This window comes from Boleophthalmus pectinirostris, unplaced genomic scaffold (assembly GCF_026225935.1).
Source record: "Boleophthalmus pectinirostris isolate CB_2022bp ecotype Guang Dong unplaced genomic scaffold, ASM2622593v1 HiC_scaffold_4, whole genome shotgun sequence".
Taxonomy (NCBI): Eukaryota; Metazoa; Chordata; class Actinopteri; order Gobiiformes; family Gobiidae; genus Boleophthalmus; species Boleophthalmus pectinirostris.
This window is the reverse complement of record NW_026571353.1, coordinates 6,152,457-6,175,925: the sequence shown is the minus strand read 5'-3', so window position 1 is coordinate 6,175,925 and position 23,469 is coordinate 6,152,457. Positions and strand designations below refer to the sequence as shown.

General features: G+C 39.6%; 1 protein-coding gene across 2 annotated transcripts; it reads left to right on the top strand.

Moving 5' to 3' along the window:
* Positions 1-17,978: 17,978 nt before the first annotated feature.
* On the top strand, positions 17,979-19,294 carry LOC129411380 (uncharacterized). 2 transcript variants are annotated; one of them, XM_055162184.1, is made up of 2 exons: positions 17,979-18,512; positions 18,954-19,294. In XM_055162184.1, the coding sequence occupies exons 1-2, from the start codon at positions 18,214-18,216 to the stop codon at positions 19,174-19,176; spliced, it is 522 nt and encodes a 173-aa protein (XP_055018159.1). In that variant the 5' UTR covers positions 17,979-18,213; the 3' UTR covers positions 19,177-19,294. The 2 variants fall into 2 exon arrangements, with proteins under 2 accessions (XP_055018159.1, XP_055018158.1); XM_055162183.1 differs by having other exon boundaries at positions 17,986-18,512; positions 18,947-19,294.
* The last annotated feature ends 4,175 nt before the right edge of the window (positions 19,295-23,469 follow it).

Genomic DNA, 23,469 nt, shown 5'->3' with positions numbered 1-23,469 from the left:
TTTCAAACTTTGTTATTTTATATTCTGCTTGTTCTGGATTCAACGTTTAAGTAAAACTATTATTAAACATTAATTTTAATAAGAAAAGGTTTAACATTACATATCTCGAAAGAAGAGAAAACATGTACATGTTGTTGAAACTTTCCAATAAATATTTAGTTTGGCCCATGACTTTTAAAATGTTGTCCCTCTGTGAATATGAGTTTGACAGCCCTGGTCTAGCACATTTAAAACAGCCAGAGCTTCCCAAAATGTTGAACATTTACAGTGAAATAAAACATACAATAAGCAAATAAAGCAGAAGTATAATAATTAAAGTAATAATAACAGCAATGTGCCTAACAAATGCCAAGGAGAAAAGGTGTGTTTTGAGCAAGGATTTAAAGTGCTCTGGGCGCTGGTTAAGAAAGCGCAGACCTCTGGATGGGACATGGGGCTGGAGGAGTTCAAATAAACAGGAAGGTGCCATGTCATTAAGACTTTTAATAACAATCATTACAATTTTAAAATAGATTCTAAAATATACAGAGAACCAATGCAGGGATTTCAGAACAGGAGTGATGTGGTCCCTCCGCTTCTTCCCAGTTAAAAGGCGAGCTGCTGCATTCTGGAGCCTGGAGGCGGCTGAGCTGGGCCTGGTTACAAAGAGTTACAGTAATCGAGTCAAGAGGCTCCACTGCTTTTTTAAACTCCATACACCTTCAATAGAATCATTTGGATAATTTCAGCCCGTGAAATGCCGATTTCTACTAAACAAAAGGTAAAAGGTTAGCCTGAATCATCAGCCGGTTTCATTTCGTGGAATCCGTCTGACCTTAGGATTCATTCACTCAACAGTTGGTGGGTACTTTTTTTATTTAACCAATCGCTGCTATTTGGTCGTGAAGTATGTAATGCACCAAATCCCGTAGGAAGAAGGGCAATAACATCTTTGCCCTTGACTCACCAAACATTGTCTTTGTTTCGGCTTTAAATCCTCTGTCAAGGAAATTCTGCTCACAAGACAATTCTGTTAAAAAAAAAACACTCAGAACGACCAGAAGTAGTTTTATACTTGTGCAAGGAGAGTTGCTGGACTGTCTGTCTGCTTCCTGCTCTACTCTGCCCAACAACTCTCCGAGTCACCCTTTTATTGAAAATCATGTCACAGATAAGCATATTTGATGACATCACAATACATTTAGTTCACATATTATCTCATGTCTAACACTCGTCAACATTTCACACTTGATTACATATCCCAATGATAGACAATTACGTAGTTCCCCAAGGCCTTCAGTTTAGCATATGATGGGACAAACCCTAGTTGTTGGCGCCCATGGTAGATTAACTTAATATGTCAGTTGACATGTCATTTATATCAGCTGCTGTTTTCATGTCACATACCTCTTGAACCAAAACAAACCCAAAGCAATGTTGATTATATCATGATTCATATTTAAATGATTCACCCTTTAAATGATTAATACTTTAATGAAAGAATTACATATATAAATGAGTAACACTTTAATGAGACTTTAATCAAAGAAATACATTTATATCATAAAATTCTTTAACATCCTCGATCTCGGGAATCGTTGCCAACACAGAATGTACGGCTTCGTTTACATCCATCTCGACCTCTGTGTTTACTGTTGTGTTTGTTGTGTTTGGCTGGTGCGCGGTCTACAACTTCCGGGGTTCTTGCAAACCGTCTAGTGTATTCCTATTCCTGATGTAGTAGCTGGAGAGAATTGAAATTGAGCGGAGGTACATTAATAAAAGGTAACTTTGAAGATGAAAGCCTCACAATGAAGTGTAACTCAAATGTGTGCATGGAACAAAATGCAACTCCAGGTATGTTTTTGATGAGGTAGCAGCATTCTAACATGCCTTAAAGATCACCATTTTGTGTATTACAGGACCTTTAAAGTTCACTATCACTTATTTTTAGTTTGGTGTCGAACAACAGATAATAATTTAGCCAGTGAACAAAGACTTAATTGATAATGAACAAATGTTTAAGAAGGATTCAAGCGTACAGTAATTACTAGTGTTAATAAAGGGGTTACGGTTAAAGGTGCATTGTGTAACTTTCCTGGTGGAGGGTCCGTCACCTGCTTGTTTGCTCTGCCTGGAATGTTCCACAGTGTGACATTAAGCAGCTCTATCTTACATTTATTCAATTACAGGTGATTTTACTGCTTAAAAATACCTAAAAACAGACATTCTGACTGTGAGCAGGGTCGCCTCTCCACAGATCTGACCTGTAACTTGGTCTGGTTTGGTCTCCATGAAGATAAAAAATGCTTAATACCACACCGTGAAACATTACAAACAAAGCAATAACATCTCCATGGATGGACCTGCCACCTGAAAAGTTACGCAGTGCACCTTTAAGGCTAATTCAGGTATAGATGAATTGACTTTTGTTTCTCAAACCATAATGGACATATGCACATAACTGGGTGAAGTATACCAAAAGTAGTAATATAACCTTTTGTATTTGCTGATTTTGCTGAAGAATAAATGACACAGACTCATTTCCCACATTCACAAAAACTCCAGTGTACCAGTAAAGTTTCACATGTAATACTGCAACATAATGCCAAACTTTACTGGTACTATTCACTCAAGTCACTTTACCTGCTATTTATTTATTTAATCTGTCCTTATAACACAGGGTGTCCCAAAAAATGGACATCATTTTACAGGTCAGTAATTGTGTTAATTCTTGTTGAGATAAGCTCAAATTTTGACAGAGTGTATAGAAAGAGATCAAGATTTTATATGTAATGTTTGATTTTTGTTCTGTTTTCAGGTTGAGAAGTCATTTTGCGTCTTGGAATCTGCTCACACACACTCACCCAAGACTGTGCAGCCTTCAATGCAAAATTTGGAAAAACTTCACCAACTGGCAAACAAATTTGGACTTTAAAGCCAAATTTGGACTTTAAAGCCAAAACTTGAAAAGCCAAAACCAAAAGAGGAAGGCTGATTATACAGGGCTAAATGATCTGGTTCACCAAACAGTCATTCGAGGAATCTGGGTTTCCAAACTTATTCTTCTTACAGACTTCTTGGGGCTTCGCAAGAGTTTTTCTTGAACTTGTTCAACCTTCTCTTCTAATGTTGATGATGATCTACCAGATCCTAATTATATACACTGAAGTCACGTTACTGCTGTTTATTCTTATCCATTTGCTGCACTGTAACCAGGAAGTAAGTAAGTTTTTATTTATATAGAACTTTTCACAGACATGTCACAAAGACACTTTACAGAACATTATTGATTCACTCCAGACCCAGTGATGGTAAACTACTATTGTAGCCACAGCTGCCCTGGGACAGACTGACAGAAGCACAGCTGCCATGCCAATCGGCGCACACCTTTCATACTTTGCAATGTGGGTGAAGTGTCTTGCCTTAGGACACAGCAATATATATATGTATAATTTATTTTATTTATTTATTTATTTTTTGACTGACACCCCCCTGTGGCTCCTGATTTTTCCAGTGTCTCCCATCCCAGTACTAACCAGGCCCAGCCCTGCTGAGCTTCTGAGATCTGACGGGATCAGGCTTTGACAAGCTGGTATGTAGCCTTGTAACACTTTTCACAAACTTTAAACTTTTTTACAGATGAGGACTTGAATATTTCTATACAATATACTGTTTTGTAATAAGAAATCCCCATATTAACTTGTATTTTGCTCGTTATAACAGCACTTTAAATCTACTTTTAGAGTCTTAGAAGCTTTTAGAATCCGGTGTTATATTTTAAAACCCAGCGATTGTCAAAGTAAGCCATCAAGCATCTGAATACACGATCACTTCCATCTTTCACTGACAGGACCGCACGGACTGATGCGGATCAGTGGAGACCAATAGAATGAATGATTAAAATTGTCCAGATAACATTTCCGAGCTCGTCAGCAGCGATATGAGACTAATTAAGACAGAAATCCATGCGTAGATTATTCATCAAAGATTATTGGGCTAATGCTTAAGTAATGAAGTGTGCTTGTGTATATCAGGGATGCACTGGCCCCGTCATGTGATCTCTCAGACACCGGCTCTGTCTGTGCATGAATAAATGATGTGAGCAACGCGTTCAAGGCTCTTCTGTCTGAATAACACAGCAGCGGTCTGGGTTTTGTCTCCTAAAAAACACACACGTACGTAAACAGCTCCTCTTTGAGATTTTCAGAACAGAGAAGGCCAAAAAAGGACATGACAGATTGCGTGTCATGAGTAAGGATGGTGTTTTTTAAAGAGGAGTTTAAGGTTTTATATTACGCACAATTGACTAATGTGAGATTTTAGTCATGCTGGAATGTTACCTCATCAAAAACAAACCTGGAGTTGTGTTTTATTTCATTCACACATACTTGAGTCATCCTCCATAACTCTCTAAGTCTGTCTACATCTCCAAAGCTCAAAATGCTCTGTTCCAACTTGTGATGTCATGAAGCAGTAGTTTTCAAGTTAACCTCTGCTTTTTATCTTTTTTGTCAGTAGAGATGGGCAATTCCTAGCATGTCTGGTGCCACCTAGTGCCTCCACTCAATTTACTTTCTCTCCAGCAACTTGGTCAGAAATCGGAATACACTAGACCAGGGGTGTCCAAACTTTTTTCATCAAGGGCCACATATCTAAACACAGATGAAGCAGAAGGCCGATCGAGGGCCGTAGACTGATGCTCAGTACAGTGAATAATTTGGTAACACTTTATAATAACTACACCTTATTTAGCCTTAATAAAACATGAACAAAGGCTTAATTAATAATGAACAAAGACTTAATTAATAATGATTCACTACTTAATTACTGCCTTAATTAGCACTTGCACTTAATTTGCCTGTGCTGTAAATAGTTACTCATAATTATTTCATACTTAATTACTCATGGACTAACATTTGAGCATTTATTAATCATTAGTAAACTATGAGAGAATGATTTACTAATAATACAATGCAATGATCATTCAGGCAGCTGTTATCTGTTAGTTAAGTTTTTTTGAGAGCTTTTCTGTGAAGACTAATTATTCTTTATTAAACATTTACTAAGTGTGAATCATTATTAATTAACCTAAGGGCATTTGGTACTTTGTCCTCGCCTGGATTAATTTTTTCCTAATGAAGTGCTATACATTTTTTTCAGTACAACCTGTTCTTTCACAATCTAGTGCTGTAGTTGTGTCATTGGCTGTAATAAAAGCTATAGCACTTACAAAGGAAAAAAAACCAGAAAATAATATTCACACTCCTTTATTCAAAACACACAGCAAACATGTATAAACACTTTTTAGACATAATAAATACTTAGTTTAGGGTCTAGCTACAAAAGTGCAAATATGAAGTTTGTAGGTATTCTAAAATGTCATTTTTGCCCTCAAAACAAAAAAAAGTGCACTCGTCCAAGTCCTTCACTAGTGCCAATCATGGAAGCAGTTCCTATCAGGCACCAGGCATAGAGCCACATCACAGGCCTTGCATTTCCATGCAGTACACTGCCTCTTCCCCTGTGTTTGTCAGCAGTGCACACATGACAGCCTCCATATGATCCTTGCCTGCTGCGGTCTTCCAGGTGTGGTGGTTAGTAAGTGTGGTGATGGAGATGAAGTACTGAGGAGTGGAGATCTGGATCTTCCATGCCCTCCATCCCTGCCCCTCCTCCTGCTCTCAGAGGAGATCGTAGGTGTTGAAGGTGTTGATGGTTCTGGACGGGTGGCTGGGGTTGTAGACACTGATGAAGCTGGGGAGACACCTGAAGTGAATGGCACAGGGGAATCTGGAGGAGCCTGAGGAACATCCTCTGACTCAGCACTAAACAAAAGAAAAGGAAAAATGTAAAATTTGTGTATTACATATGGACTACAACAAGTCTAAGTCTAGTGCAGCAGGGGCAAACACAATGCACAACCCCATCCCCCACCCAAATGGTGTCAACAGATTATGACCTCACTAATGAGGACATCCACACATCCCAAACCACTTCATCCACTTTACACATGTAGTTTGTAGCTCGTTATTACAAACAACAACATACATGTCATAAGTCTAGTGCAACACAGGTAAACAGTTGTCTGAAGTTCACAATCTCATCCCCCACCTAAATGAATATACCCCTCACGCATCAAATAAAACTGTATCCAAACTACGTAAATAGGCATTACGCATGCTACTATTATGTATTTACGCCCGTTTACTACAAGTGTGCATGATGTTTGCTCTAAATAACTATGAAATATTTGCTACTTACTCTTCAATAGGGTCCAGATCCTCCAGGTAATCCAACTCTTCATCTGTATAAAAAGTGTCCACATCGGACTCGGCGTCACTGCCAGGCTCCGTTACCATCGCCACTGCTTCCAGCAAGGAAAGTGACGCTTTGCGAGCCATTTCTGTTCGTTCGTTCTTTCTTTCTTTCTTTCTTTCTTCTGATAGACTTCCCGGAGCTCTTTATCCTCTGTGCGCAAAACAACAAACGCCTTGGCACACGAATGTATGTACGCCAAGCGCGCATCTGCTCACACAAGCGCGCACCCGATTCGCACACCGAGATGCGTAATTTGCCATTTACTTGAGAAATAATGGTACTTAGGTCTGCTTTATCAAATGCTATGAGCACAGTCGCTCAGAAGAGTAACTATCTTCACTTACAACAATCTTTGGCAAAGTTTGGGCCAATGAAAATGGATGGAGTGCGTCACGCGCTGAAGAGCGAAGTTCCTATTGGACACTTGTTTTCACTAGGATGATGCTGGAAAGATGCTCGTAAAGCCACGGGTCTTATCTATACAAGGAAAAAAAAAAGTCTCTATCTTTTATGGTTAAAAAGTTATGCGCGGTTATGTAAAACATGTCCGCCGGTATCGTATACGATACCGTCGGTCTGGAAGGGTTAATTAAGTCTATGCTCATTATTAATTAAGTCTTTGTTCATGCTTTATTAAGGCTAAATGAGGTGTAATTATTATAAAGTGTTACCAATAATTTAAATGTGTGCATGTTTAACACTTTAGAATGAGCCATCAGTCTTTATTCACACTAAGATCCTTAAAGCCACACACTAAATATTAAATATTCACTTTATCAAGGTAGATTTTCCAAAAACTTGCAGTAAAAAAATTTTTTTAATCGATGCTAGATAATTTGGGCCAATTCACCTGGAAGTCTGAGGGCCAAGAAAAATTTGTCTGAGGGCCGCATTTGGCCCCCAGGCCATAGTTTGGACATGTCTGCACTAGACGGTTCGCGAAATACCCAGAAGTGTGAGTTCAGGCACCAGCCAATCAGCGAAGAGCCAGACATTCTGTGTTGTCAACGATTCCTGAGTTTGAGGATTTAAAACCGGAACAAAGAGAAAGTTTGGTGAATTTTATCAAGCGGAAAGACGTTATTGCCCTTCTTCCTACGGGATTTCGGAAAAGCTTAATATACCAGTTAGCCTCGTTGGCAGCGTATTACATACATCACGACCAAATGGCAGCGATTGGTTAAATTAAAAAAAAGTACCCACCTTCCGTCAAGCAAACAAATTCTAAAGCTGTGAGGTCAGACGGTTTCCACTAAAGAGATTCAAAATAATTCTATTGAAGGTGTATGGAGTTTAAAAATGCGTTGGAGCACTTCCTGGACTACCACAAGAACTCCAAGTCCAGGTATGTTTTTGATGAGGAAACAACATTATGACATACTTGTAGATCAGAAAGGGAGCCAGTATGGGCCCTTTAACCCTTCTACACCCTTAAGTAGATTATTTTATTTTATTTTTGCCTTATTTTTATTTATTTTTTGCATAACTTTGGCTTTATTGCACCAAATAGCTCCAGTCTGTGTATTTTGGGATGTATTTTTAATTTCAGTTTTTTTTTTTTTCAAGCTCACATTAATTGAAAGGTCTATAATCAGAATTTTTATTTATTTATTTATTCAATATTTTACCTGACGACCTGACAATACATTTTTGTCCCATTGACTTCCATTCAAAATGGCTTTTTTACTGGCAGAACTTTGCCAGCCAGTACATTTTTCTTTTTTCTTAGTTTCAGAATTTTTTGTTTTGTCTTTTTGGATTTGAATGTTTCTTTTTACTGTGTATCTGCCATTACAAGGTTATATTAAAGGTTGTATGGAGGATTTTTTTTTGTTGGTTTGTTTTGTTTCAAATTGTCAATGATAGATTATAGATGCAGTAGCCTTGTAATTATGATGACCAAAAAAAAGAGAATACAAATTCATCAACTCTGGACGTGGTGGGGCTAAACATTTGCCAATAGATAACGACACTGCCTCGTTATCTGTGAGCTGACAGGCTGTCAATCAATCTCCCTACGTTTCTAGCGTAACTGACTTGCCTGCGCGCCGCCGGTACGTGGTTTACGTACGCCTGTCACGCAGTCCACAGACGCAAGACGCACAGACGCTGTTTACTCCACCAACGCAACAGTTCTTAGTGGCTTTTTTTGACCTATATCTTCCTCGCAGTTCGCACAAAGTTTGTTGCAATGGCGACAAGAATCCAGGAGCAGTTCGCCGCAAAAGAAAGTCAGTTTTTGAGGTCGCTGAAAAAGAAGACAAGGGGAAAAGCAGCGAAGCCAAACTAAGGTGATTCTTGAAGATTCATTCCAGCGATGGCGCGACTGAAGCAGACGCAGGGTCTAAAGACTGACGCACTGGTCCCAAAATTACTCCTGGACAGGAAACTTCTGCTTATTATGAAAACTTACTTTATTTCCAAGAGCTAGACAAATGTTTTTCAGGACACGAAAGCGATATCCTATGTCTGAAAACGTAATTTTCAAGGCAAAGAAAGAGTCCGCTTGCTGCTGCGTGTTGTAGCTAGTTCATTTGCATGGAATCTCCGCGCACCCTTCTCTGCACCCCTTTCCTGCTCCTGTCCCCGCTGCCCGATCCGCTCTTCCCCCTGCTCCTCACTTCTCGGGCACGGAATCTCCGCGCACCCTCCCCTCTCCTCTCCTCTCCTCTCCTCTCTCCCTGCTCCGCTCTTCTCCCTGCTCCTCACTTCTCGTCCGCGAACGAAATGTTTGCGCACCCCTCCCCCGCTCCTCACTTCTCCGCCTTGTCTAACCAACACTGTAGTTAGTTGTTTACAAGTCATGTGCAGTTCACCGGCTGTAAACAAACCTGTTTCTGGCGTAAATAGGAGGCGGGAGGAGGCGTTTCTACGTAGGAGCTTGTAGGGGAGGGGGGGTGGTTTCACGCATGCGCAACATTTGAAAAAGGACAAACAGTCGCTGGATTTCTCGTTCCTTGGAAAATCCTCTATACAACCTTTAATAGAAAGACTTTTGTACATATGAGTCCACACTGAAGGACAGAGACAGGTATTTGAGGTTAAAATGTCTGTACTGCGTAAAAATATGTACTGCATGAAAATATGGTAGTATTCTTTATTCTGGTATTCTGGTGTACATTTTTGTCACGAAGGACCACAGGTGTGACTGTTAGAGTTTGTGCAAAAATGTAAAAATCAGTGTTGGCACAATTTTTTTTAACATCCCCAGCCTCTGATAATCCCAACACAACCAAATTAAAATGAGTTTCTTTTTTTCATGCACATAATTTGATACTTTCTCATACAACACTGGCATTTAAAGGGTGAAAATGTCAAAATATTATATCATATTTGATATGTATGATTAAAGCAGGAGTAAATGAACACTGAAAAAATGGTCTGAGAGGGGTTGCTCAAATTGCAAAAAAAAAAATTGACAACAATAACATGACTTTTTTATGATTCTCTGTCCAGCATGTTTAAATCTTACAAAGGTCACTTGATTGTGGCTGATGTTAGACCTGCATGTTTTAATCAGGTTGAGGAAACATGACTTTATTATAATCTGTGGTGAGGCTCCTCCCTCTGGAATTCTCCTCCCAAAAACTTCTGGAGGGAAAATTCAAATGTAACAGGACACAGGACAGATTCCAGGAGCAGAGACACACAGTGTGGAGCAGGAGGATTATGAGAGCTGATCTGGAGGTGAGACTTTTCAAAGATTTTATGTGCTTCTCTGGACTAGAATGTCGTCATTGTTAAAACATGTTTGTGGTGTTTTATTTGAAATTAGAGTTAATGTAAGAACTGTTTCCATGAGACAAATTGTATTTGACTGTCCATCTACAAGAGTGTGACAGTTGTACTCAGATCTGAATGTGTTTGTACCAGAGTCGTCCACAAACACAGAGTGACGTCCAGAGCTCTGCTGGAGCTGTGGGGAAGTTCATGAATCTGATGTTTCAGAAAAAAGGAAGATGTTTGAGAACCAATAAACCACAGACCACAGATAAACAAAGTAAGTAAACCAACTAAAATGATTTTAAAATAATTTTTCAAAATGAACTTCCTATTGAAACAGTTTTCGTGCTTCTACAGGGTGATGTGGCACTAGGAGGACTTTATACCAGATGCCCTACCTGTTACTGCATTTAGAGCAGGCATGTCCAAACTATGGCCCGGGGGCCAAATGCAGCCCTCAGACAAATTTTTCTTGGCCCAAATTACCTTGCATCAATTAAAACATAACTTTTTACTGCAAGTTTTTGGAAAATGTACCTTGATAAAGCCAATATTTCATATTTAGTGTGTGGTTTTGAAGATCTTAGCATGAATAAAGACTGATGTCATGTTAAACATGCACATATTTAAATTATTCACTGTATTGAGCGCCAGTCTACGGTCCTCGATCAGCCCTCTGCTTCATCTGTGTTTAAGATATGTGGCCCTTGATGAAAAAAGTTTGGACACCCCTGGTTTAGAGGAAGAAAAGCAGCACACGGTGAGTTTTGTTTCTGCAGATACAGTTCTAATGTTCTTGTTCTTCTGTTCTGGTCCATTATTGTAGTAATAAGTGCTTTAAATGTATTTAAATTAATTAAACATGTTCAACAGAGTAGATGATCAGAATGTGATCATCATGTGTTATTCGTGTGTCCACAGGCAGAGACCAGAGCTTCTTCACTGGAATAAATCTTCACACTGTCCAGCTCCAAACTGTGTGTCTCTGTACTTGTGCTCTCTGTGTGTTTGATTCTGTTTAAGACAATACAGAACTGTGGAAAACTAAAGACTCTTTTTGTATTTTACAGAATTAGATCAATTAAATTAAATTATACATACTTATACATTTCATGATAAGGTAACATAAGATAAATATGCATATTCTGCATGATTTGATCAAATTTCATCAACATGAAAAAGTGACGTTCATGTTCTGAGAAAAATATGTGTAGAGGAGATCGAAATAAGTTTCAAAGCCTAAACATAATTTTATTGCATGCAACCGCTTTCCATAACTTTTTTACGCAAATCCAGCGAACCTTTTTTTTTCAGTGAAGATTGATATAAAAACGTTGGACAAAAATCCGTAGTGAATAAAAACAATAAGGTATTCTTCTCCAGTGTACATCTTTATCACAAAGGACGACAGGTGTGATTATTTTAAAGGGTTATTTGGAAGTGATTGTAGAACTGCTGACCATCTTCAGGTTGGAGACCCCAGAGACAACACCACAAAACTCAACAGGAAGTGCACCATGAACAAGGAGCCTTAAAAACACCTCCATAATGTTATTCTTTCACTTAGCACCCTGTGACATTATTTCTTGAATATGAGCACGGGGGTGGTTAAAGCAATTAAAAACGAACACCACACGCTTCTAAAGAGCAAATTAAGCATACATAATTCATCTGTTCTGCGGTCTGATTGAAACATGTGCAGAAAATTGTCTTATTGTAACATTACCACTGCATTATGATTTCCATCTTCTTCACTATGTAGGGTAATTTGATTAAAAGTATTCAACTGATTGGATTACACCCCTAAATTATGTTAGAAGATAGTTTGGAGACATCAACAAGATCGAAACGATAAAAGAAAAGATAGAAGAGATATCTTTTTAAATAGTACTGCAATTACATTTTTCCTTTATGAAACAATATGCAATTATGGAATCTTTTTGACAGTTTAAAAAGAACTGCAAGTAACATTTGATCTTACTCAAGGTGCATTCTGTTCTGGGAAAGTAGTTCAAAGTTCAGTTCACAAATTTTAAAATGAACTAGTTTGTTCATAGTTCATAATTGTTTATAGTTAATAGTTCGTTCATAGTTTGAAAAAAATGAAGTAGTAATGAAGTTTTTTTTTTTTTTTTTCATTACTTTGCTGCGAGCTGTTATTTTCAATATCATTGTCAAAGCCCATATAGAACCACAGACAGCAATTATTTTTGATCAGTTTTAACAATGAAACTATGTGTTAGATTTCATCTTCATATCCAAGGGCACCTCGTGAGGAGCAGTGAAGACCACAGTTTAGTGCTTGAGAATTTGGTCAGGACTTTATGCCTTAGCCAGTTTATGCTGATGCACCAGAATTTCCCTAAAACACTGGCATATGCTGAACTATTTTTTTTATTTTTTTATTTTTGGGTGTATACATGGTGTACTTGTATCGAGTTGGACTTATACATAACAGATTAGTAACTTATATAGAAGGTTTTGATCACTTATATACAGTGTTGCCATAGTTACTTTGAAATAGTAATCTGACTACTGATAACTTCTTTAAAAAGTAACTTTGTTAACTCTTTCCCCCCTGGATGCCGACTAGGAACAACCCATACATATGTTACTAGTTCTACCCATAGAGCATAATTGCATAAAAGAAAACAGACTTCCACGAGTGATTATAAATGATTTTCACACTCATGAACTTAATTGTAACACAGACATATTTGTATCTCTGAAAACCTTAGACTCTGAACTCTTCATTTATGGATGTTTAAATGTGATTCAACTCATTTATAGGTGTATAACAGCTCACTGAAAATGAGAGTTTACCTGGTCAGGTGCAAACTCGAAAACAAAAAACTACATTCAGCATCTGATATCTACATGTTCTGAGTACTATATTCATAAAAAAATAAAAAATATACTTTGTCAAAGTATTTAAACAGATTTCATATCACCAGATACAGTAGAGCCAAGTGTGCACCTGTTTTTACCTGTTGTTCACCTGTGTGGACCTAATACATTTTTTTTCCATTTAACTTATTCAACTCATTTAGCTTATTATAATATAATAATATAATAATAAAACTCTTCCCCGTCAGTGGGTGTTCAGTATTTATCATCTTGGCTATTTTCTCTCGTGTGCAGAGCTCCGCATAAGCGTTTTTTCTGTAGCGATTCTGTTATACATCGCATCTTGGAAAAAAAGACTGAAATATTTTTAAAGGACTGGCCTGAGGCAACATCCAGATTTCAGGGCAATTTTGGTTCATAATCGAGTATAAAGCTCAGATAGTTTGTTCGGACATCGCAGGACTCCACACAGACGCATCAGCGGCATTCTCATCTTCTCCCCGAGAGTCCGTCGCTGTCGCTGTTTTCCACTTTATAATCAACTTCAACATCATCACTTTGAAATCTATAAAAGTCACTTTCTCTAAACTTAGCCATAAAATACGTCCGCTCCTCATTATTTCTAAAACTGTGCGCCGCAGCGCCGCGATCTTTCCATTGCACGTGTTTCGTGTTGTGTTTTTTCTGGAAGCTACCATCGTCACTATTTCGATTAACTTCGGAAAAAATCGGCGAAAACATATCCTTGAATCCTACTGGTCAGTCTAGTGTCGGTTGTAGTGGCCCCCACCGATCACAGTCTCTGTTTAAATGTGAAAAACCGAGCCGTTTCTAAAGGTCGTCAAATCTCGTCTTTAGTGATACAGCAGAGGTGTCAAAACACGTCATTAAGGGTTCGGGGGGGTCGTCAAATGTTGTCTTCATGGGGGAAAGAGTTAAGTTACTGACTACTTGCTTTTAAAAGTAACAAACTTAGATTACAAGTTACTTTATTAGTTACTTTCAGCAGCGGCTGATCCCCCACCCCCTTCTTGAAGGCAGACAACACTTTGTCACCAGCACAGAGTGAACAACGAACCTTTATGTTGTCATTCTTAGCTGAAATAAAATCAAAATGTTTGTATTTCCAGCTGCAAAAGGCGAAACCTCTCTCCCTCCATTGTTTACATGTGACTCGTGGCGGAACGGAGATGATGTAACATCATAGGAAACCTGTCACCAGAGATGATTTATACGATCTCTGGGGGCACATAACCCATGTCGTCAAAAAATAAAAATAAATAAATAACCTACATCGCCCTGAAATGCAAAAATAGTAACGCACAGTGTATTAGATAAGTAACTTCAATCTGACTACTGGTTTAGAAGTAGCACTGCGTTAGACTACTCGTTACTGAAAAAAGTAATCAGACTACAGTAACGCTTTACTAAGTAGTGCGTTAGTGGCATCACTGCTTATATACAACTTATACCAACTAATGCTTAGCGTGTTACCAGTGTCCACAACTTATGTCCAACAACAGTCTAACTTCTGCATAGGGCACGACAGCATATCACCGACGCTCATTCAGAGATGCACTAGACATCTCAGTAGCAACATTAATCAGCTTAATGCTAAAGACAACTCCGAAGAAGGCTACCGAGAAGTCTCCTGGTCATGGCCGTGTGGTATCATGGGGTCTGCTCACGGTGAAGTCTGGAGGAGCACTGACCGTTTCCCCATTTTTGTGGCAAAGGAGAAATTCAATGTGTTGACTGGACAAAAGTTTATTTGGTCAAATAAGTCTTGCAGCTCAACCAAGCTGCTTCTTCAGATGCACCTGAGGGATTTTTCACACATCTTGAGAACAACTTTCCCCATTTTTATAAACCACTTTCCCTACACGCTGTCAATACACCATTATACGTTAGCTATAAGTTAGAAACACGTTCAGTAAGTTCTGTGATCGTCTGAACACGTCAAATATGCCTGCATACATCAATATGTGTTGGAAGTAAGTTTGACATAAGTTACACACAGGTTCAAAGCACGTTACTCATAAATTATGGGTCCACTAGACATTTTCTCAACGTATTTGGACTTATGAGTAACTTACAATCAACGTGTGTGAACATGTGTCAACGATCACATAACTGACCTACAACTTAAGGCCCATGTATGCAGGACGTGTAAACATACACCTACATACGTTGAGAAATGTTCAAAATTGTTCTACCACCTTGCTGTATGTATGCCAACGTGCTTCAGCGTGCTCGTAACTTATACAAAAGTTACCTCTAACTTATCTAACGTACGCCAGCATATTTGCCAAATTTTTCATGCATCGGCAAACACTGGCTAAATCGTCGAGGTGTGACAGCTGGAGGATTTGATCTGCGCATGTTTTGGGTTGCCTGGGAAAAACCAACTCAGAGATGTGGAAAAACGTGCAAACTCCCTGCAGAAAGACCCAGGTGACCTACGAATCGAACCTGGGACCTTCTTGCTGTGCCACATAAGTGCTAGACAACCACACCAACTCGGTTTCATGGCAAAAGGTTAAACTATTTTGCCATGCGCTTCCCTCTTCACCAGCCACAAAATGTTAGTCCCCCTTAGAAAACCTTAAAAGTCAAAAACCTGCTCATAACCTCTTGAAACTCAACCATTTTCAACATCAATTTGCAAAACGAAGCAACCGCCGAATCTTTCACAACTTTTCCCATCCCAAGATCCAACAGAAAGAAATCTAACTAAACACAGCGCTCCTCCATAGCACATGCCCCGCGGCTGTGATGTAACACGGCGGTGCAGAAACAAAGACACTTCAAACCCTTCGTTCATACGCAGCAAACTGGTGCTGTGATCCTCTGTCAGGCTTTTGTCTGCTCTCATCACACAGACAGCGCTCCGGGAGATCCAACCTGAGCTGTGTTTGTCTTCTCCGGTGCCCTGGGGAGCGACGAGAGGGGAAGGGTTGATTGTGAACGTTTAAAGGGAATGTAATAACTAAATCCGTTGTTTCTTTTTGCTTGGAATTATGTTAAAGGTCCTATATTACGCAAAATGGACCCGTGAGCTTTAAAAAATGTTGTAATGTTGTGACCTCTTCATTCACATGTCTTTATTATAAGTATATCTACATCTCCAAAGCTCAAAATGCTCTGTTCCAACTTGTAATGTCATGTGGTGGTAGTTTTCAAGTTAACAGCTCCTTTTTAGCTTTAGAGATCTGCAATTCCATGGTTGAAATCATCCAAATGATTCTAGTGAAGGTGTATAGATTTTAAAAACACACTGAAGCACCTCCTGTATAATCGCACGACATCGGGGTACAATCCTTATTCCGACAAACCGTCACTCAGTCATTCCGATACTGTTTATGTCATCATTCTCATGATCTACTCACAGTTTGGAATGTCACCTTTTTTGCCTTGTATATGCTGCATTGACCGTGCCTCCTCCGGTACGTCTAAACCAGAACCAAAAACCAGGACTAAACCAGAACTAAAATCAGGACTAAACCAAGACTAAAATCAGGCCTAAAACTAGGTCTAAATCAGGTCTAAACCAGGATTAAAGTCAGGACTAAAACCAGGTCTAAACCAGTACTAAACCAGAACTAAAACCAGGACTAAACCAGGCCTAAAACCAGGTCTAAAACCAGGACTAAAACCAGGTCTAAACCAGGACTAAAACCAGGACTAAACCAGAACTAAAACCAAGACTAAACCAGAACAAAAACCAGGCCTAAATCAGGTCTAAACCAGGAATAAAGTCAGGACTAAAACCAGGTCTAAACCAGGACTAAACCAGGACTAAAACCAGGACTAAACCAGAACTAAAACCAGGCCTAAATCAGGTCTAAACCAGGAATAAAGTCAGGACTAAAACCAGGTCTAAACCGGGACTAAACCAGGACTAAACCAGGACTAAACCAGGACTAAACCATGCCGCACCTACTCCCATACGCACTGCGCCTCCTGCACTGCCGGTCTGTGAAAATAATGTTCTGAAATGACCACCACTGTAACTTAATAATTCCTTTGTGTGTTAGAATGGCAGAATGTTGAAAAAAAAAAAAAAGAAATAAAAAAAAAAATGTCATAGTGCAGGGACATTTGTTTAAAATGGAATTGTGGCCACTCCGACAATTGGACATGAATGTTGGAGTGGCGGTATGTCGGAAATGCAGCATGTAACCCCTGACATCACAAAGTAGGGCAGTGTTTTCAGTTTGCCTAAATTTGCAAGTTTTTCACACGGTTAAACCTGTGTGAATGAAACAAAACACAACTCCAGGTCTGTTTGTGATGAGGAAACTACATTATAACATGGATCAGAAAACAACGCAATATAGGCCTTTTAATGAAGAAATATTATACTTTATTTGTATTATAATATATTTGTATGCTCTTTAAACATGCTTAAACATGAGTACCTCTGCTTTGGCTTTTCATGTTTTAAAACTTAAACTGTTTCACGCCAATTCTGGGAACATGGAACAGAGACATACAATTGTAATGAATGTGATTTGACGGTAGAAATACTCAGATTTTGGTTTATGGACTTAAAAAATAGCGCAAGGAAGCTCTGGGCTTTTACCTCAAACACTGAAAAACTGATCTCACTGTTGTTACCTCATCAAAAATTTAAAATTGCTTTGAGGGAGCCAAGTTACTAAACAAGAATTCATCAAACAAAGAGAGAAGCGAAATCAAATAGAGTTGCTGAACTGGGCAGTACCTGTACGACTAGAGGGGAGAGTGAGGAGAAAAGGTGAGGTCTGGTCCCTCATTTATCGCGGGGGTTATGTTCTAAAAATAACCCACAATAGGTGAAATCTGCGAAGTAGTCGACTTTATATTTTACAATTATTATAACTGTTTCACCACACACTTAACCCTTCCAGACGGACATGTTTTACATAACCGCGCATAACTTTTTAACCATAAAAGATAGAGACTTAATTTTTTTTCCCTTGTATAGATAAGACCCGTGGCTTTACGAGCATCTTTCCGGCATCATCCTACGTAACACGCACGCTGCGTGGTGACGTAGTGAAAACAGGTGTCCAATAGGAACTTTGCTCTTCGGCGCGTGACGCACTCCATCCATTTTCATTGGCCCAAACTTTGCCAAAGATTGTTGTAAGTGAAGATAGTTACTCCTCTGAGCGACTGTGCTCATAGCATTTGATAAAGCAGACCTAAGTACCATTATTTCTCAAGTAAATGGCAAATTACGCATCTCGGTGTGCGTAATTGCGCATCCCTTACTATTTTTATTTGAAAAGTTTTTTTTTTTACTTGCAAATGATACATAATACACCCAACAGGACGTAAACAGCCTAGTGCCGAGCAATGAATCGGGTGCGCGCGGGTGTGAGCAGGTGCGCGCAGATGCGCGCTTGGCGTACACACATTCGTGTGCCAAGGCATTTGTTGTTTTGCGCACAGAGGATAAAGAGCTCCGGGAAGTCTATCAGAAGAAAGAAAGAAAGAAAGAAAGAACGAACAGAAATGGCACGCAAAGCGTCACTTTCCTTGCTGGAAGCAGTGGCGATGGTAACGGAGCCTGGCAGTGACGCCGAGTCCGATGTGGACACTTTTTATACAGATGAAGAGTTGGATTACCTGGAGGATCTGGACCCTATTGAAGAGTAAGTAGCAAATATTTCATAGTTATTTAGAGCAAACATCATGCAACACTTGTAGTAAACGGGCGTAAATACATAATAGTAGCATGCGTAATGCCTATTTACGCATTGTTTGGATACAGTTTTATTTGATGCGTGAGGGATATAATCATTTAGGTGATGAGATTGTGAACTTCAGACAACTGTTTACCTGTGTTGCACTAGACTTATGACATGTATGTTGTTGTTTGTAATAACGAGCTACAAACTACATGTGTAAAGTGGATGAAGTGGTTTGGGAGGTGTGGATGTCCTAATTAGTGAGGTCATAATCTGTTGACACCATTTGGGTGGGGATGGGGTTGTGCATTGTGTTTGCCCCTGCTGCACTAGACTTAGACTTGTTGTAGTACATATGTAATACACAAGTTTTACATTTTTCCTTTTCTTTTGTTTAGTGCTGAGTCAGAGGATGTTCCTCAGGCTCCTCCAGATTCCCCTGTGCCATTCACTTCAGGTGTCTCCCCAGCTTCATCAGTGTCTACAACCCCAGCCACCCGTCCAGAACCATCAACACCTTCAACACCTACGATCTCCTCTGAGAGCAGGAGGAGGGGCAGGGATGGAGGACATGGAAGATCCAGATCTCCACTCCTCAGTACTTCATCTCCATCACCACACTTACTAACCACCACACCAGGAAGACCGCAGCAGGCAAGGATCATATGGGAGGCTGTCATGTGTGCACTGCTGACAAACACAGGGGAAGAGGCAGTGTACTGCATGGAAATGCAAGGCCTGTGATGTGGCACTATGCCTGGTGCCTGATAGGAACTGCTTCCATGATTGGAACTAGTGAAGGACTTGGACGAGTGCACTTTTTTTTGTTTTGAGGGCAAAAATGACATTTTTAGAATACCTACAAACTTCATATTTTGCACTTTTGTAGCTAAGACCCTAAACTAAGTATTTATTATGTCTAAAAAGTTGTTTATACATGTTTGCTGTGTGTTTTGAATAAAGGAGTGTGAATATTATTTTCCGTTTTTTTTTTTTCCTTTGTATTTCTAGTGCTATAGCTTTTATTACAGCCATATGACACAACTACAGCACTCAGATTGTGAAAGAACAGGTTGTACTGAAAAAAAAGGATGTATAGCACTTCATTAGGGGATAAAAGGGGGAGTTTTAATAGCAAAATTAGGAAAAAAATCCAGGCGAGGACAAATGTACCAAAAATGCCCTTAGGTCTGGAAGGGTTAATGCACTTTTCTCAGGACAGGACAGTTACAACCCTTTTTGCATCCTTCTTAAAACTTATTGTTGGTGTCGTCCTTTTGTTATTTTCCTCCTTCTTTATGTAACGAACTGAAGATTCATTTATTCAGTAATGGAGAGTCCTGCACGGGTCCATTTTTGGAGACCCACACCCGCGCAGTACATCACCACACCTGCCCTTTAACCCCAGATTATATCAAACTTTTGCGCTGCATATGCTACGGACTAAACCAAGACTAAACCAGGACTAACCCAGGACTAACCTAGGACTGATTCCAGGATTGAAGAGGAGGACTAAACCAGGACTGAACTAGGACTAAAACAGGGGTAAACCAGGACTAAACCAGGACTGAACCAGGACTCACTGTCGGGACAGGCTCGGAGGTGACCGCAGGAGAAAGGACCAACGGAGAGCTTCACACCTCACGGTAAGCGCGGCAATTACCCGATCGCACTGCACTTCAGAATCACACTGCTAGAGGTTGAACGTTTATGCAAATTTGTAAAGCTGAACACATTCTGTACTGTACAGGAGACACAGCACAGAGGAGACTGATTGACATTGGTCTACAATCCCTTAGCCAATCAGGACGCAGGCGGAGGAACACAATACGCACTCATACGCTGTTAAAAAAAACATGCAAAATTGACCTAAAAAAAACGCGAAACCGTGAAAGGTGAACTGCGATATAGCGAGGGACGACTGTATAAAGAACAGTGGGCCTCGGCGCAGGGCTCTGACAGACGCCCATAAGGAGAGCACTGGGGCTGGGACATGTGTTATTAGGTTCTTTTTTCAGACCAAGGGTTTGGTTTCATACCTGACAGTCATGACCTGACACAGTGATCATGTGATGTTGCTGCGATGTGTCTGGTCAGCTGATTTATTATTATTATTTATTTTATTTGAGGTTGGGACAGTCTGAGGCTCACTACAGCCTGTTTAAAATCTGTTACACCCAATAGACCAGTGTTTCCCAAAGTTTTTTTCTGGGGATCCATATTTTAAAAGTCACAAACTTCTGCAGCCCAAGTCAAAAGACATTATTTGTAAATCACAAAATAAATTTGTGACCATTATTGAATATCAATGAGGATATTTTATTGTTGACGGAGTGATTGTGTCTCCCTGAACAATTAGTATGAATTGATTTTTTGGACTCTAAGGTGCAATATCAATAATGTTAATATAATGAATAATGAAAGAAACATTGAATAATAAAAGAAATGGACGACCCTTGAGACTTTTTATTTCCTACGAGGAGGACTCAAATATACATTGAGTAATAATGTGTTTAATTCAGCTTTGCGCACATTTGTTTATATTTTACAGAAATGAAACTTAAAACCACATGGCTCATTTGTATAAACTATAAGCAATAATTTAAGAAAAAGCAGCTCTTTCCTTGTGCGCTGATGCAGTTCAGCTTCTGTCATACTAAAGAACACGACTCAATGGAATATGAGTTCGAGGTCAGAAAGCACAACCAGAATTAATACATAAGGCTCACCAGATAATAAGACACACTGTCGATTTTTCAGAAAATGAAGAGATTTTAAGTACGCTTTATAGTCTGAAAAATATGGTACTCGAGTTTTAAACAAGGAAAAACAGTAATCAGTGTTTCCCACAGAAAATTGGCCCACATGCAGATTGTGACATGGTGACCCAAAAAAAAAAATCTCTTGAGACCCACCTGACCTGCTCACACCTTACAACCCAGTCTTTGGGAAACAATGCAACAGACACACGCTCTATAAAACTCCTCATTAATGTTATTGGATCACATAGTCATATGTTTATAGTTGAATGTTTGTTCTTCAGTTGTTCCTGACTGTTCAACTTTCAACTGTATTATTGTCTCAGAGGGAAATAGTTGTGCAGCAGTGTCAGACATACAGCAAACATACAATACAATTCAATAATACACTAAACCACACAACAATGCAGACAAACATGCACTTAAAAATAGGTACAGGACATGTAACCGCATTTCAACACGACTGACTCAAGCTATAAGAAAGCATCATCCAGAAGAACATTTTTAGTTCAGAAAAAGTTTTGTGAAAGCCAAAAATGTTTGGACTCGGTCTTGTCTCTCACTCGAGGTCTGACAACAAGTGTGATCATATTTCATTATGGCCACTGCTGTTGGTAATAAACTTGTAGCGGGTGCAGGAGCGTGTGGGGCGTCTCAGTGCAGCCTGTGCGCTCATTTGAAACCCGCGGAGACTCTACGGCACATCACAAACACACACGCTCCCTATGCACGGCTCGTCTGCGACAGCGTGTGCCCTCGTGTACCAGCGTGCATCACAGGGCAGGTTCAACTTCCTAAACATCCTACCTGTCCATCTGCCTCACGTCAGCACGCCGCCCCTCGCCTTTTCACGCTCTCGCTCCTTCCTGCGTACAGCGAACATAAGCCCCGCCCACAGTGCGGCTGATTAGAAGAGCAAGACCAAACGTGAAGCAAAAACCAGTCTAAATTTGTGTTCCAGTGTTGGCACAAAGCAGGTCTACAGCATAGAGCAGATCTACAGAACAGACCTACTGCCACATTTGGCTGAAGTTTGTCTAACAAAAGTGCACAAATGCATCTGTGTTTGTCACGATGTGTGTTTGGTTTGGTAAATGTGCAGAGGCTGGTAAATATCACTGCAAAACCAGAAAAGAATGCAACTCCAGTTTGGAACTTTAAAAAACAGGTTTAAAAATCTTCCTTCACTTTTTTCACAGTTTTGTGTAAAGTGCCAGAAGAAGTTCTCTTAAAGAAGAGGTTCTCAACTGTAATAGGTAGATCTTTATGACTTGGTCATTTTGTAAATAGCTCACATGCTGAAAAAGTGTGAGCACCCCTGGTCTAACGGGTATCCACACTTTCAGACTCTGACCTTGGGACCAGACGGTTTTAATAGCAAACACCTGTAATTGGGGCAGTCTTTTGTGATGTCATGTAGTACTTGATATTGCAGAGGTCAGTGAAGGCAGCACAAACTTGACTAGACTTTTAAAATTTATGAAGTTTGCACTAAAGTAGCTAAAAATTAAACAGTACACAGAGCTATTAAAACACCATATACACACAGTTTAGTAGTTTAGTAAGGAACCTTCCCTCTCCCCAGTCACTTCCTTCAGTTCCTTTTGGGAAAAACTAAGATTGCATCTACTCTTCAAGATTTTTACCCAATTTCCAGCATCTGTTTCAGACTGAGACAAAATCCCAGTCACCCATACCATGTGGAATTGTGGGTTTTTTTTTGGTCAAGACCCGGAGTACAAGGACATTGTGTAGGTGATAATTGGAAAATACAATACATACTAGATCTTCAAAAACATGCACACGTTACCCTGAACACTCGGGAAGTCTTATTTACACTCAGTCTGAAGCTCAAGTCTCAAGCTGTCTCCCTGCTCTCAAGGCCTCCCCGCTAACACGAAGCACCGCAGACACAAACACGCCAATTATAAAGTCATGCTTTTGACTTGGAGCTGTTTTTTTCCAAACACTGGTGCTGAGTGGAAATGTTTTGTTGTCGAATTTTAGTGTTAAAATGGCTGACAAGGAACGGTTTTGTTGTCTTTAAAGTTTCTGCAGCTTTCTACATTTGTATAATTATGTGACATTGGATATTGATTATGAAACGATGGCAAAATAAGTAACACAATGGCTTACATATGTGTACTACTTTGCCTCAATGT

Coding starts and splice junctions, on each gene's coding strand:
- LOC129411380 (XM_055162183.1), top strand. CDS start 18,214: ATGAATCGGGTGCGCGCGGGTGTGAGCAGGTGCGCGCAGATGCGCGCT. Junction 18,513..18,946: donor GATCTGGACCCTATTGAAGA/GTAAGTAGCAAA, acceptor TCTTTTGTTTAG/TGCTGAGTCAGAGGATGTTC.